Source organism: Elaeis guineensis, chromosome 9 (genome assembly GCF_000442705.2).
Source record: "Elaeis guineensis isolate ETL-2024a chromosome 9, EG11, whole genome shotgun sequence".
In the NCBI taxonomy this organism is placed as follows: Eukaryota; Viridiplantae; Streptophyta; class Magnoliopsida; order Arecales; family Arecaceae; genus Elaeis; species Elaeis guineensis.
This window is the reverse complement of record NC_026001.2, coordinates 27,041,459-27,058,804: the sequence shown is the minus strand read 5'-3', so window position 1 is coordinate 27,058,804 and position 17,346 is coordinate 27,041,459. Positions and strand designations below refer to the sequence as shown.

The 17,346-nt window shown below is 37.0% G+C and overlaps 2 protein-coding genes across 2 annotated transcripts; both read left to right on the top strand.

Moving 5' to 3' along the window:
- Positions 1-12,619: 12,619 nt before the first annotated feature.
- On the top strand, positions 12,620-17,144 carry LOC105033745 (disease resistance protein RPP8). The gene is made up of 3 exons (XM_010908651.3): positions 12,620-12,793; positions 13,445-14,618; positions 15,127-17,144. The coding sequence occupies exon 3, from the start codon at positions 15,156-15,158 to the stop codon at positions 16,860-16,862; it is 1,707 nt and encodes a 568-aa protein (XP_010906953.3). The 5' UTR covers positions 12,620-12,793; positions 13,445-14,618; positions 15,127-15,155; the 3' UTR covers positions 16,863-17,144.
- LOC140851482 (putative disease resistance protein At1g50180) lies at positions 13,561-14,448 on the top strand. Its single transcript, XM_073243018.1, has one exon. The coding sequence runs from the start codon at positions 13,561-13,563 to the stop codon at positions 14,446-14,448; it is 888 nt and encodes a 295-aa protein (XP_073099119.1).
- Positions 17,145-17,346: the final 202 nt, after the last annotated feature.

Below are 17,346 nucleotides of genomic sequence, written 5' to 3'. Positions count from 1 at the left end.
TCTTTATTGAATCTTCTCTTACAATAATGGTATGCGATATAATTCTATTTATTAGAATGTAATTTATATTTTGCTATTATTGTTCAATATTATATTTATTTATATTTTAAAAATTATAGGTATGATTCCAAGAGACAAATGATGATGTTCGCGTTTGCAGCCTATCCCTGAGGCTGAGGCACCTTCACCCATTTTCACTGTCGCACCAACAGAGTTGCCAGAGGGTCCTGCACTAGCAGGTCCTAGTGAGGCAGGTCCGAGTGAGGTGGGTCTGAGTGAGGCGGATCCGAGTGTTATTATTATACCTTTTATATAATAAAATTTAATTTTTTTTATTTGGATAACTATCATACTAATGATTTATTTATTATTATTTTAGGTCAGTCTCTACCTTTAGTGAGGCGAGGGCAAAGTGCATCGAAGAACCTCACTCTATAGCATTAGAGATGCGAGCACCTAGGATAGCGTCTCCGTATTAAGATACCATCCGACTACACCAAGCCCATTAGGAGATGGTGCAAGCCATGGCAGATCGAGCTGAGCATCATATACTGCAGCTATGCCTCCGTGATGCTTTTCGATTGATGTCACATTGTATGAGCTCAGAGAAAAATTTTTTACATCCAGTTACAGGTAAAATAAATTATATTACGAATATTTAATTAGTATGGTATTCTTCTAATATTTGTTATTGTCAAGGTGTATTTGATATTATTGATTTTAAGGAGGATCGTGTGCGGCGAGTTATGAACGTTCATTTATGTTTGCATTTTAAGGAGTATCGCCATCGCATTCATTAGCATTAGTACCATGTGATGCAGAACCATGAGATGGAGGCAGTGTGGCAGTAGCCCTATGACAGCATCACTATGGATGATTGGACTCTTGTATGCCAGCATTACGAGGATCCGACATATCATGTTACACATTCAAACTTTTTTTTTTAGAGTTTAATGATTAAATCATTTATTCTTAAATTCAATTTGTTACTACTAATTTGACTGCTAACTGTACAGAGACGATATGCCCTGAACACTACGAATTGGGCAAGACAAACCATGTCACATTGTAGGGGTTCGAGGTCGTTCTCTTATCATATAGAGCAGATGGTAAGTAATTTCTAATTAGCATATTTTAACTCTCTAACTATTTAAAAATTTTTAATTAATTATTCTTAAATTACAGAGAGATGCAGAGAGTAGCGAGCTTCCTGGTAGGATCGATATCTACCAGCGAACCCACCAACAATGGTCAGGAGAGTAGACGACGGTGAGTTAGAAGCTTTTTATAATTTTTTTTAATTATTTTTTATTCATAATGTAATTTTTAATACAAAATTAAAATAGCTATAACTTTAATTTTCAGAATCGTATAATAGGCATCAGATTCTAGCCTACTCTTGAGGGCTCGACTGCATCCACAGATGATGAGATCTGTGATCAGGTACTTGGTACAAGATCCTATTATGTTAGAAATTTAGGGTATGGGATCAGTGCTCCCTCATCCTTATACTTGTCCAGGACTGACATCCATGCTGCCTACGATGCTCGACTGATGGAGGTATAGAGGTAGGCTACTGAGGATCGACAGTGAGCTGATGAGTTGGCTGCATGCATCGATGAGTACCAGCTGCTCCAGACCCAGATGATGGAGCAGATAGCGCAGATGGAGCGGATGATGTAGCTGATGAGGTAGCAGCAGGTCGGTCCGAGCTCTTCCGAGGCTTGCTTTCCCCAACCCATTTTCCTTCTACAGATACCGACACTTGACGGTCTGTTTATGTAGCTTTTTATTTTTTATTTCAGACTTTTTATAATTTTAATTTAATATAATAAAATGATAAATTTTATTTATAAATTTAATGTGTAAATTTTTTATTTTAATTTTATAGATTATAAATAAAAAAATATTATAAATATAAATTAAAAATATATATTCATAAATTATTTTAAAATAAAATATGTGTAAATTTTTAGTGATGAAATTATTTCTGACAAAATATTGATCGTCAAAAAATATATTAACGATAAAAAAATTGATTGTAAATAATTTTTTTAATAAATTTAAAAATATTAAAATTTTATATTAAATTAATAGTAATAAAAATAATTTTATTATAAATAATTAATAATTTAATAGTGATAAAAATTTACATCAGAAATTGTCATATTTGCGATGAAATATTTACGTCACTAATATTTTTTTATACATCTAAATTTCATAAAAAAATTTAATTAAATTAATAACGATGAAAGTGATTCATCATAAATAATTTTTTAAATAATTTTTTTATTAGTGACATAATATTTCATCATAAATTATTTTTTTATGACTAAAATTTTTCATCGTAAATAATTTTTAAAAAATAAATTTTTTAATGATGAAAATTTTTGATCGGTAATATCGATTATTGGCGATGAAAAATTTTTCATCGTAAAAAATTATTAATGATGCCATTATTTGCAGCTAAATATTAGCGATGATAATTATGTCGCTAATAACTATTATCGATGAAAATTGATTATTAACATTAATTTTTGCATCGCTAATACTCAGCTCTGTTGTAGTGACTGCAGCGCATTCGACTCAGGCGTGCGGCCTATAGTGTACACAGCCCAATAGGGCCTGCTGTGCATGTGGGCCAGTGCAGGCGCTCGGATGCGTGTGGCCCTGCATGTGATCTGTGATGCGGTTCACTATGGACGGAGAGGCACGCGCCCCATGGACCGCCACGGTCTACATGCCATTTATCGCGGCTCATGCATGTGCAGACAAGCACGTGACGTGCCATACACACGGAGAGGCCCCAGTTCATGCAGTAGGCAGTCCACACGCACTCCAAGGTGGTCTTTGCATGATCCAATGGCCAGAATTTGATGCGGTCATGACGGAATGGTTCAGATTTTAAGTTCTGCTGAAAGCCTAATTTTGATCTACAATCGATTTTGGGTTTATAAAAGAGGCCCGACGACTTATGGGCAAAGGTGTAGCAGCTGTGGAGTATGGAGATCAGCCAAAGAGTCCTTTTAAGGGTGTTGTGAGAGTTTTTGCAAGGAATGAGTGCTTCTTGTAGAGAAAGAGGTTTATAAAAATTGAGAGGGTATGATCTTCTCTTGTATTTATTCTTTCTTTCATAGTGAAGCTTTGCATACCCCTGGTGATAAGTCTTGGACTGATTCACATATTTGATTGTGCTCTTTTTATCTCTTCTTTCTTCCTCTTGCGATATCAATATTGTCACTTGAATTAGCAATCACGGATGGAGGATCTGTATTCCATACTCATGAGGGATCTTTCCCAATATTTATCAATTAATATTGCATACCCTGCACTTTGAACATCAATTCCTATATAAATTGCGACCGGACATAGTGCGAAGTTTGTAACTGGTCCATAACCGCCCGCCGGTCTCACATACACCTACAAAATGAATATTTGAGGATCGTTTCCCAAGATGAGTAGAAACAATAATCAGATTATGCAAATTGTTCCTGTAGAAACCATTCTACAAATTTGCATTTGATTTAAGGTTTTTAATTAGATTTTTCACGTGGCAATGTATTGCTGGGCAATACAAATGCATGATGTGAGAATATACAAAAGTCAGATGTTGTAGTGAACGCCCGGCCTATATATTGAACTTAAATTCAATTAAGATCCCACCAATTTAAGACTATTTTTCAATAAGAATGTAGACTGAAGAAATTGCCAAATGATCATACAAGTACACTGGTACTAATCTGTATATAAAAACCATAAAGAATGTTTTATTAAATTATTAGCCATTCTATGATATTATGACAATGAATGATAGAACAGAATATCTAGAAAAGATATTGTGAGAATCTAAGACAACTAAATCAGTTGTATGCCAAGAAGCAGAAGCTATCACATACTCAGGAGTCAGTGTACACTAGGGTAAAAAAATAGTAATTGGGGATATTTGGAATAAAATTTCAGCATAAAGGTTGCACACAAATTGTTAAAAAGCATTTTAGAGCAGTGACCAATGTTAGAAGTAATGGTAATGCACATAGATAACGTAATTTGTAATCAAAATGGTATGCATAAGGACCTATTACGATCCTAGAACTGTCTACATTTAAACTTGCTGACAATATCCAAGAAGCTAGATGATGACAAATGTTAATGCAGATGATAAAATGTTAAACTGATAAATGAAGAACATGAAAAGCTAACTCAAATTACAAAAGGTCGGTAGTGCATCATGGCCAAAATTAACAAAGCAAGCAGAGAGCATATTGATGCAATTTCAATAGGAAAAAAGAATGAAACTTTGGCCCTAATCAAGATTGATGGATAAGCAGTACCAAACAAAAAGATGGATAAGAAATATAACGTGTCAATTACGCAAAAAAACAGGCGAGATAGCTGAAGTCAAGAAAACACACTTAACAAAATTAGGGTTATGTACATTAAAAGAAGAGATCTCCCAAGGGTCTTATGTGGCCAATTTTTTGCTTCAAAAATTCTATACAAATGTCAGACTATAAGGCCTCAATGTTGTAAGGTCCAACCAGACAATAGTAGAGATGAGAACATCAGGATCGATGGGATGGAAAAGCTTATATTAACCTTAGTGGCGTTAAAACTGATGGCAAAAAATGATTCCTAAAACTCGTTTAGGCACAATGATTATGTTTTATTATTTTCCAATGGCAGCTCATCATCTTTAACTATTTGGCATTTCACCAAACAATTGAGAAGACAACTTGTGGAATGATATCTTACCTATATTTCTAAATGTATGCATTCCTAAGTTTCAGACATTAGTACTTGCCTGCATCTGCACGCATATAGTTTGACAAAACACTAAAATATTTGAACGTCAGATACATTTGTCAACTAAAAAACTTGGAAGCAGATTCATAAATCATAACACATATAATTCTATAGTTTTGTAGTACTTTGAAGGTTCGATAGGTGAATAATAGTGCCAATCACTAGTTCTTTGGAATCGAGGAGAAAAAAAAAAAATCCCAATACTACTAACCAATCATCAGCATCCAGTGCATATAATTATAAGATGAGGAAAATTATGGTATATTAGGGCTGAAATCGGATCGGATACGAATCTGATACTAGCAAATCCGTATCTATATTTATTTTGTCGGATAAATATAAATATGAATACGGATATTATTCGGATGAAAAAATTTATATGCATATTTACGTTAAATGGATACGGATATAATTCGGATACTAGAATGATGGATATAATTACGAATATAAAATTTAGATAATTAAATTTTATAACTATAGAATCAAAGATATTACTAAATATATGATAAATCAAGTTAATATATTATATATTTTTTATTAAAAATTAATAAGTATTATATAAAATTAATAAATACTATATAAAATTATATAAGATTATATGTAGATTTGGATATTCAGATACGGATCAGATAGTTGTTTATCCATATCCATATTCTTTTTTCTTTTAATGGATATGGATACGAATATGAATATTCGTTGGATCTTAAAATTTTTATCTGTTTAAATTAATTAGATAAAAAAATAAATTTGAATAGATAATATTTATATTATTTTTATCTCAAATATATTTAAATAAAATAAAAAAAATAAAAATTTTGAGGGCCCTGCCCTCCTCGGTCCCCATGATGTTTCCAGAACATAAATGATGCTGATTTTTTTTCTTTCTTTGCAAAGCAAAGGCCATTAATGGGTGGTTGGCTTGAGGCCTTTGTGACATTGACATGGAACATGCCATTATTGTCTTGTCCTGGCCACTTAAGATTTTTTAAAGTCAATGATTCAATTTCCCAAAAATAGTTTGCATATTTGATGAATTTCCAGCCATTTTTCTTTTTTTTGTGGATGGACTTTCTCAACACTCTATGGTCCATATTTGTTGGTCCCAAAGAAAAAAGAAAAAAAAAAAAAGAGTATCCTGACTCAAGAGTGGAGCAAATGCAGCTGAAGTAGAATTCAGTATTTTCTTCCTCTTCTTTTCTAAGCTGCAACACTAATCTTCATTTGGTAAGCTTATAGAATTCGGACCCATTTTCCTTTATCTGTGTTCTTCTTTAGCTCAACTATCCTTGCTTCTCTTGTTTCATTGTACTTGTAAGTTTCTAGAACATAACATGCTGGTTGCCACTTTCAGTCTTATTTGGTATCTTAAAGCATTCAATATCAAGGAAGAAGGTTTTTTTTTTTTTTGCTTTTGAAAAATATGGAAATGTTGAATCTTTCATATTATCCATAACAATGGGTTTGCTTAGTTGAGCGTCCAAGATAGGCCTTGTCATTCCCTTTTCTTGCCATTTCCTTTTGTCTGTATTTAACATCCTAATTTAGAGCAGCTTCACAGCATGTAAACCTACTGTTATATAATAAATTTACTATTGAATTTGGCACCTCGAATTTGACCAACAGCAGAGAAGCCTACGGAAGAAAAGATCAAGATGAAAAAGCCCAACAGACCAGGGTTAGCAGACGCAGGCGTGCAGGCGCCTACAGGCCCGTAGGCTCGACCTGCGGGCACCCAGGCCCACTGCAGTGCACGTGGCTCAAGCATGCGGCCTGTAGTGCACGTGGCCCAGCAGGGCCTGTTGTGCACGTGGGCCAGCACGGGCGTGTAGACCATGCGGCCCTGCATGCAGTCCATGATGTGATTCACCACGGACCATGGGAGAAGTCACGGTCCATGTGCTCCCTGTGGACTACCGTAGTCTACAAGCCATTTATCGCAACTTATGTGCATGGTGAGTGTGCAACATGCAGGATGCACGAAGAGGACTCGATTCATGCAATGGGCGGTCCATGCGCGGTCCAAGGTGTTTTTATGCGATCCAACGATCAGAATTTGGTGCGGTCACGATCGAACAGTTCAATGATTTTTGATTACTATTGAAAGCCTGATTTTGATATAGATTGATTTTGGTTCTGTAAAAGAGTACTGATAAACTGTGGGTAGAGGTCTAACGGCTATGGAGTACAGAGAGCGATCGGAGAGTCCTTGTAGGATCTTATGAGAGTTTTTGTATGGGATGAATGCTTTTTATTAAGAGAGAGACATTTATAAGAGTTAAGAGGGTATGATCTCCTTTTGTATTTATTTTTTTTTTTTATAGTGAAGTTTTGCATACCCCATGAAGGTAAGCTTTGGGCTGATCCATATATTTGATTGATCCATATTTTTGAGTACCGTTGAAAGCCTGATCTTGATATAGAATTGATTTTGGTTTTGTAAAAGAGTACTGATGGACTGTGGGCAGAGGTCTAACGGCTAAGGAGTACAGAGAGAGATCGGAGAGTCCTTTTAGGGTCTTATGAGAGTTTTTGTAAGGGATGAATACTTTTTATTAAGAGAGAGATATTTATGAGAGTTAAGAGAGTATGATCTCTTCTTGTATTTGTTCTTTCTTTTATAGTGAAGTTTTGCATACCCCATGAAGGTAAGTCTTGGATTGATCCACATATTTGATTATATTCTTTTTATCTTTTCTTTATTTTTATTGTAGTATCGACATCATCACCTGAGTTAATGATCTTAGGTGGGGGATCCGTATTCCATACTTATGAGGGATCTTTCTCAATAAATGGTATTAGAGCGCACGATTGTTCGGATTACGGCAGTGTTAATCGAGATTGAAAAAGATGGAGAAGTTAGGCTCAATCAAAGTGGAGATCAATCAATATGATGGAAAAAATAATTTCTTTCTACGGCAAACGAGGGTGAAAGATGTGCTCATCCAACAAGGATTGATCGATGCTCTCTTGTGTGAAGAGAAGTCGACTACCATGGAGGAAAAAGATTAGAGGCGGCTCCAAATGTAGGTGGTGAACACAATCTGCTTGTACTTCATAGATGATGTGGTGATCCATATGCTTAATGAGATTTTTCCGACGATGATGTGGACGAAGCTCGAAGAGATGTACATGACGAAGTCACTCACCAATACTCTCTTCTTCTAAAAGCAGTTCTACCAACTGTGGATGAGCAAAGGACAGAGCATACTGGAGCATCTCAATAACTTTCAAAACATTCTCACTGATCTCTTCAACATTGGTGAGAAGATTGAGGAGAAGACTAGGGCGTTAATCTTGCTTTCATTTGCTTTCCTCTTCTTTTCAATTTTAGATGACTACTCTTCTTGGGGAGAAGAGTATCATTAAGATAGATGAGGTTACTTCTGTACTTTTCTAAAATAAAATTTTTAGACAAAAAAATCGAACTTCAAGTTCGATAGCGACTCGGCTATGGCAGTGATTGGAGATGGTGGTGGCAGAAGACAAAGGGGCAAAAGATCGCAAGATGGGCAGTCCTGATCTAAGTCTAAGTCAATGGACTACAGCAAGATCAGATGTACCGGTGTGATGAGTTAGAACATCAAGTCAGAGATTGCTTACAACTCAAAGATCGGACGAAGGCTACTATGGCGATGCAGTCCAAGATAGCGATACAAAAGAAAGTGATGATGTTCTTCTTGTGACTGATGAGGTATCTACTTCTTCTCCATAGTAGATTTTAGGATCCATATGTTCACATCATATTTATTGTAGAGAGGAGCTGTTTGATTTTCTAGAGAGTAGTAAGAGCACTATTCATCTACCGAATGGATTGAGCTGTGCGATCAAGAGCATTGAGACTGTCAGTTTACAGACTCATATGGAGCAGTGAAGAAATTTGGCGAGATCCAATACATACCTAATTTCAGGAATAATCTAATTTTACTAAGCAGAGTGGATTTGAATAGTTGTAGGTAGAGAGCTGATGATGGAATCCTGAAGGTTTTGCATGGCAGTTTGTATTGAAAGGAAAGAGGTATGGAAGACATTATCTTCTGACAAAGAGCTCAATGCGAGGTGGAGCTTTAGGAGCCAATGGGAGCTTAGAGTGAGGTGGAGCTCCAGATACAAGTGGATTAGGCACGAGATGGAAGACTTGGGAGGATGACATACGACATTGTAGGGTGAAGTTCCTATTGCCACATGAGGCTACCACGAGTAGGTTTCAGGTCAGACAGATCACAGCATATGATGGATATAAGATTGAGCAATTTGACTCGACTTCCATATTTACCTATCCATAAGCAATCAGGCATATACCCCAGTGCATGGGAGCGAGATTATTCGAAGCTCTTGGAGTTAGGTGGAAATCGAATGTCTAGTCAAGGTGAAGATTGTTGGATTTGACACCTCAAATTCGACCCGCAATAGAGAAGCCCATAGAAGAAAAACCCAAGATGGAGAAGCCCAACAGATTGGGGTTAGCAGACATAGGCGCACAGGTCTGCAGATGCCTAGGCCCGCTGCAATGTATGGGGCCTATAACACATGCGGCCTAGCGGAGCCTGCTATGCGTGTGGGCCAGTGTGGGTGCATGTAGGTGCATGGCCCAAGAGCATGGGTGCACGCAGCCCTACGCATAATCTGTGCTGCGATCCACCAAGGACCATGGGAGGAGTCATAGTCCACATGCTCCCCTTGGACCACCATGGTCTACAGGCCATTTATCATGGCTCACACGTGCGCAGACAAGCACGCGACGTGCAGTGCTCGCGAAGAGGACCCGATTCATGCAGTGGGGCGTTCACGTGCGGTCCAAGGTGTTTTTGTGCAATCCAACGACCAGAATTTGATGCGGTCATGATGGAATAGTTCAAAGTTTTGAGTTCTGTTGAAAACTTGATTTCGATCTCGAATTGGTTTTAGGTCTATAAAAGAGGCCTGACGGCCTGTGGGCAGAGGTGTATCGGCTATAGAGTATAGAGAATGGCCAAAAATTCCTTTTAGGGGTCCCGTGAGAGTTTTTGTTAGAAATAAGTACTTCTTATTGAGAGAAAAAAATTTATGAGAATTGAGAGGGTGTGATCTTCTTTTATATTTATTCTTTCTTTCATAGTGAAGCTTTGCATGCCTCATGAAGATAAGTCTTGGGCTAATTTATGTATTTGATTGTGCTCTTCTTATCTCCTTTTTCTTTCTATTACAGTATCGACATCGTCACTTCGGTTAGCAATCATAGGTGGAGGATTCATATTCTACATTTGTGAGAGATCCTTTCCAATGTTAACCAATTAATATTACATACTCTGCACTTTGAACATCAATTCTTGGATAAAATGTGACTCGACATAGTGCGAAGTTTGTAACTGGTCCATAACTGCCCGTCGGTCTCACATACGCCAACAAAATAAACATTTGAGGATTGTTTCCCAAGATGAGTAGAAACAACAATCAGATTATGCAAATTGTTCATATACAAACCATTCTACAAATTTGCATTTGATTTAAAATTTTTAATCAGATTTTTCACACGGCAATGAATTGCTGGGCAATACAAATGCATGATGTGAGAATGTACAAAAGTCAGATGTCGTAGTAAATGCCCGGCCTATATATTGAACTTAAATTCAATTCAAGATCTCACCAATTTAAGACTATTTTTCAATAAGAATGTAGACTGAAGAAATTGCCAAATGATCATACAAGTACTCTGGCACTAATCTATATATAAAAACCATAAAGAATGTTTTATTAAATTATTAGCCATTCTATGATATTATGACAATGCATGATAGAACAGAAAATCTAGAAAAGATACTGTGAGAATCTAAGACAACTAAATCAATTGTATGCCAAGAAGTAGAAGCTCTCACATACTCAGGAGTTAGGACAAAGTATACACTAGGGTAAAAAAATAGTAATTGGGGACATTTGGAATAAAATTTCAGCATAAAGGTTGCACACAAATTGTTAAAAAGCATTTTAGAGCAGTGACCAATACTAGAAGTAATGGTAATGCACATAGATAATGTAATTTGTAATCAAAATGGTACGCATAAGGATCTATTACGAGCCAAGAACTGTCTACATTTAAACTTGTTGACAATATCCAAGAAGATTAATGATGACAAATGTTAATACAGATGATAAAACATTAAACTGGTAAATGAAGAACATGAAAAGCTAACTCGAATTACAAAGATCGATAGTGTATCATGGCCAAAATTAACAAAGCAATCAGAGAGCATGTTGATGCAATTTCAATAGGAAAAAGAATGAAACTTGGCCCTAATCAAAATTGATGGAAAAGCAGTACCAAGCAAAAAGATGGATAAGAAATATTATAGCGTGTCTATTATGCAAAAAGACAGGTGAGATAGCTGAAGTCATTAAAACACACCAAACAAAATTAGGGTTATGTACATTAAAGAAGAGATCTCCCCTGGGTCTTATGTGGCCAATTCATTGCTTCGAAAATTCTGTAAAAATGACAGACAATAAGGCCTCAATGTTGTAAGGTCCAACCAGACAATAGTAGAGACAAGAACATCAGGATCGACGGGATGGAAAAGCTTATATTAACCTTAGCGGCGTTAAAAAAGATGGCAAAAAATGATGCCTAAAACTCATCCACGCACAATGATTATGTTTTATTATTTTCCAATGGCAGCTCATCATCTTTAACTATTTGGCATTTCACCAAACAATTGAGAAGACAACTTGTGGAATGATATCTTACCTATATTTCTAAATGTATGCATTCCTAAGATTTAGACATTTGTACTTGCCTGCGTGTGCATGCATATAGTTCTAAAATATTTGAACGTCAGATACATCTGTCAACTGAAAAACTTGGAAGCAATTTCATAAATCATAACACATGTAATTCTATAGTTTCATAGTACTGTGAAGGTTCAACATATGAATAATAGTGCCAATCACTAGTTCTTTGGAATTGAGGGAAAAAAAAAGGAAAAATCATAATACTACTAATCAGTCATCCGCGTCCGGTGCATATAATTATAAGATCAAAAAAGTCGGAGCATATTAGGACTGAAACTGAATCGGATACGGATTGAATACTAGCATATCCGTATCTATATTTATTTTATCTGATGAATATAAATATGAATATAAATATTATTCGGATGAAAAAATTCATATCCATATTTATATTAAATGGATATGGATATAATTCGGATACTGAAAGGATGGATATAATTATGAATATAAAATTTAGATAATTAAATTTTATAACTATAGAATCAAAGATATTACTAAATATATGATAAATCAAGTTAATATATTATATATATTTTTTTAAAAATTAATAAATACTATATAAAATTACATAGAATTACATATAGATTTGAATATTCAGATACAGATTAGATAGTTATTTATCCACATCCATATCTATTTTTTTTTAACGGATATTAATATGAATATAAATATTAGTGGGATCCTAAAATTTTTATCCATATCCGAATTGATCGGATATGAAAATAGATACAGATGAATAATATTTATATCATTTTCATCCCTAATATATTTAAATAAAATAAGAAAAACTTTGAAAATTTTGGGGGCCCCGGCGCTCTCTGGTCCCCATGATGTTTCCAGAACATAAATGATGCTGATTTTGTTTCTTTCTCTGCAAAGCAAAGGCCATTAATGGGCAGTTGGCTTTGGGCCTTCGTGACATTGATATGGGACATGCCATTAATTGTCTTATCCTTGCCACTTAAGATTTTTTTAGTCAATGATTGAATTTCCCAGAAATAGTTTGCATATTTGATGAATTTCCAGCTTCTTCTTCTTCTTCCCTTTTTTTTTTTTTTGTGTGGATGGACTTACTCAACACTCTACGGTCCACATTTGCTTGTCCCAAAGAAAAAAGAGAAAAAAAAAAGAGTATCCTGACTCAAGAGTGGAGCAAATGGAGCTGAAGTAGTAGAATTCAGCATTTTCTTCCTCTTCTTCTCTAAGCTGCATCACTGATCTTCATTTGGTAAGCTTACAGAATTCAGACCCATTTTCCTTTATCTGGGTTCTTCTTCAGCTCAACTATCTTTGCTTCCTCTTGCTTCATCTCACTTGCAAGTTTCCAGAACATAACATGCTGGTTGCCACTTTCAGTCTTAGTTGCTATCTTAAAGCATTCAATATCCAGGAAGAAGGTTCTTTTTTTTTTTGGCTTTTGAAAAGCATGGAAATGTTGAATCTTTCATATTATCTATAACAATGGGTTTGCCTAGTTGAGCGTACAAGATAGGCCTTGCAATTCCCTTGTCCTGCCATTTCCTTTTGTGCCTGTATTTAACATCTTAAATTAGAACTCTCTTTGCACAAATCATAACTACTCTATCATCAGCTGATTCTTGGTCATTTTGGGGAATTATGGATCCAGTAACTTAAGACCTTCAAGTAGGATGATACATGTTCAGTAGCCTCGTCTGTGTATTTTTTGGATTGGCCCCTGTGATGAGATATGCGGACATGTATATATAGCTGATATGTTGTGTGGGTTCTCTGATATCTTCATGATTTTTTCATCGCAACTTGCAAAATCAATCAGTTTTCGTTGATAATGGTCATCTTGTTTTGTCGAATTTTTTTCATTTATTTGGCAGTTTTAGCATTTGATGTTTCGAATTTTCAGATGAGCCAACTGGGAGAAGCAGAGTATACTCATTCGAGGAAGGCATTCCGAGTCCTGACAAACCAAAAAGGAACGGTTTTTTTTTTTCCTTCGAGTCTATCCTTCATTCTACTAAAATGGCGGAGTCCATCGTCCAATCAGCTGCCCAGACTATTGGGAATCTACTGGTTGAAGAAGCAAAATACTTGTATGCAGTGAGTGATCAGATCAAGAGGCTTGAAGAAGAACTTGAATGGATGCAACTTTTCTTGAAGGATGCGGCTGGAAGACAGCATGATGATGCAGTGGTTCGCAAGTGGGTTTCTAAAATCAAAGAATTTGCTTATGAAGCTGAGGATATCCTTGAGAAGTACATCCTCAGAGTCTCCTTGAGAAGGCAAGATGGCTTTTGGAACATGCTCAAATGGTTCTCTTGCATCTTCAGGGATGCTGCAGCTCTCCATGAAGTTGGCTCCGATGTCGATGATTTAACGCAAAAGATCTCCTTCCTGACATCCAGGATGACGACGTACGGTGTGAACATTAGAGCCGGAGTGAGCAGCTCATCATCCTATGCTAAGCGAATGGAGCTCAGGCGAACTTTCTCCCATATTGTTGAGGAAGATGACACTGTTGGGCTGGAGAGTGACTCAAAAACATTGGTGGACCGGCTAGTGAATCAAGAATGCAAGATTGTTGCCGTCTCGGGGATGGGTGGTTTGGGTAAAACCACCCTTGCAAAGAAGGTCTACCATCACCCTACGATCAGGCGACACTTCCATGCTTTCTCCTGGGTTCATGTGTCTCAACAGTTTCAAACCAAGAATGTTTTGAAAGAAATTCTACTTGACCTTACACCAAAAACCGAAAGTGGTGAGGGTCAAAGGAATCGGATCAAGGGACTAAGTGAGTCAGAGCTTCCTGGCGAGGTCTACAAAGTGCTAAAAGAGGAGCCTTATTTGGTAGTTCTTGATGATGTTTGGACCCAAGAAGATTGGAAGAGGCTGCAACCTGCTTTCCGATAAATGATTGTAGCAGCAAATTGTTGATGACAACACGTAATAAAGACATATTGCGAGACGTGGACATTCCAGGGATATTCCTGCATGAACCAAGGAATTAGACATTGACCAGAGTTGGGATCTTTTGAAGAAGAAAGCAGCTGACAAAATAGGTGGTCCAACAACAACCACAGGTAAGAATATTGGGGAGCAAACAACTGGTTCGACTTTGTTTCTACCCATTCCAAACCCTTATGGAGAACCTAATTTCATTCATATAGGACGGATGAAAAGCAAAAAGGCAAACCAGAAAGAAGAGCCGTATGTTGTAGTACTACTACTAAATGTTATGTTTCATTAATTTCTTTAATGTTTGTGTACCTTTAATATATTTCTACAGATTATCGGCCAAATCTGATTGATGCTTGTATAATTTTGATGGAAGAGCAAGACACTAAATCTGGAGGAAAGTAATGGCTTGTCGAACATCTAATTAAGGGATCAAGTGTCAAAATTATGGGATCACTGCATAGGAAAACAAAAATAAAAATTGATATGAAAAAGAGCTCTTACTTCCGGGAAACATCTCAATTTACCATGAATATTATTTACTTTTGTTGCACTTTGTTGCCTCGATGGCCCGCAATTTGTTGCCGGCTTATGCTTTCATGCAGTCTCTTATGTCTTACTTGTTCGATGCAGATCCAAAAATAGAGGAGTGGGGAAGGAAAATGTTAGAACACTGCCGCGGTCTTCCGTTGGCTATTGTTGTGCTCGGAGGAGTTTTGGCGACAAAGAAGACACCAGGGGAGTGGGAGGCTGTGTACAATGATATCTGTTCATCTTTGGACAGGGGCAAGTACTGCAACCAACCATATAAGGAGGTGTATGATGTATTGGCATTGAGCTATGACGATTTGCCATATCATCTAAAGCCTTGCTTCCTTCATTTGGGAAACTTCCCAGAAGACTATGAAATACCCACAGAGAAGCTATATCATATGTGGATCGCTGAAGGTCTTGTGACACAGAGTGACGTTTCAGGACCGGGGTCTTTGGAGGATGCTGCGGAGCGCTATTTGAATAACCTGGTCCAGAGAAGCATGGTTCAGCTGGGCAAAAAGAGTACAAGAGGAAGAATAAAAACATGTCATCTCCATGACCTTGCACGAGACATGTGCCTGGAGAGAGTAAAAGAAGAAAACTTTCTTCAGATAATTGGTCATAATGCCTCTGCCACTGAGGAATTGAGTGCGTCCCCTCCCATAATACAAAGTAGATCCCGTCGACTAGCTGTTTATTTGGGTCAAAATGTGCGTGGCCATCTTGGCGAGTCTACATCTGAAGCGGATCCACACCTGAGAAGCCTCTTGCTCTTCCATGTAGGTGAGTTCCAGGAAGAATGTCGGAAGTGGGTAAGAGCCATATGCAATGACCTGCAGTTGCTTCGTGTCTTGGATCTCGAAGGACTTCGCATCAAGGGGAGTTTTCCTAAAGTAGTGAAAAAGTTAATCCACTTGAGATACCTGAGCTTGAAGGATGCTTCCATCACTAAACTACCATCATCCATTGGCGAGCTAAGGTATCTACTGACCCTTGATCTACGAGTTCAGGATGAAATTTTGATACCCAATGTGTTGTGGAAGTTGAGACGATTGAGACATCTATATCTTCCAAGAAAGTATAAAACTGGAAAAAAGGATGGAAAATTCCAGCTTCACACACTAAGTTACTTGATGACACTAGAGAACGTAAACATGGATACATTGAGAGAGCAGGACCTATTGGAATTGAGTAACATCAGGAGGCTTTCAGTCGTGAATGGATTACACAGCAAGGAAAGCTTGGAGTCAATCCTCCAATCCAAAAGCATGAAATCAGGACGTCTTCGAAGCATGGACCTTACATTTGACGATTCCAACATACCAAATGAGGTGCCAAATATCCTGTCAAGCTGCCAAAATCTTCACAGACTGGAATTCCGTTACAGGCACAATAGATTCTGGCACCCCGGATATCCAATAACTTCGATAAACCTGTCCTCCGAAATGCTACCTGAGAGTTTGACATCCTTAGTGTTCTATTTTGGTGAACTTTTACATGACCCAATGCCAATCGTAGGGAAGCTTCCTCGCCTACGATTCTTCGCTTTGCACGTATGCTTTCGTGGGTCGAAGATGGTCTGTTCAGGTGAAGATTTCCCTCAGCTCGCTCACTTAATACTTGATGGCTTGTTCGACCTAAGGGAGTGGGTGGTGGAGAAGGGAGCCTTCCCTAATCTTGCCAAGATTGAGATATGGAATTGTCCCATTCAAAGGTTCCCAGATGTTCTGCCCATAACACTTGAGATTGCCACCAATAGAAAGATACCGGGAATCAAGAGGTATAAGCTTGAGCCTGGTTTGATTGATGATGAGTGGGATGACACAGCAAGTTAGTACCAATCTCCCATAATCCCATCCACATCATCCACTAGAAAGCCACAGGAAAAATATTTCTTCTCCTGTTTTCCAATTGGGTTTATCTGTCTGCCTGTTGTGATTTTGGATTTTGGATTGATATTTATTTATTTGTGTGGTGGTGGAACTTCGTCAAGTAGCTGAATGTGGGATGTACTATTAATAAAATTGTGAGAGAACTGCCCAATAAGCTTAGCTTCTATTCTATTACACTGATAAAATAATAGAAAAGGAAGAATTTCCCTCCTTCCCTTTGATGCAGATGGATGCAAATTTCTCTTATTTATGCAGGAGGAAAATTTTGTATGTGATAAAATTTATAGAATTTTTTCATGTTATATTTCATAGCTAATATCTAGTTATACCATATTTTGATGCTATCTATGGTAAGGAATTTTATGGTTAATCCGAATTTCTATGTCTCCTTTCAATTTCAATCTAGAAAAAATTAACGGATAAACTT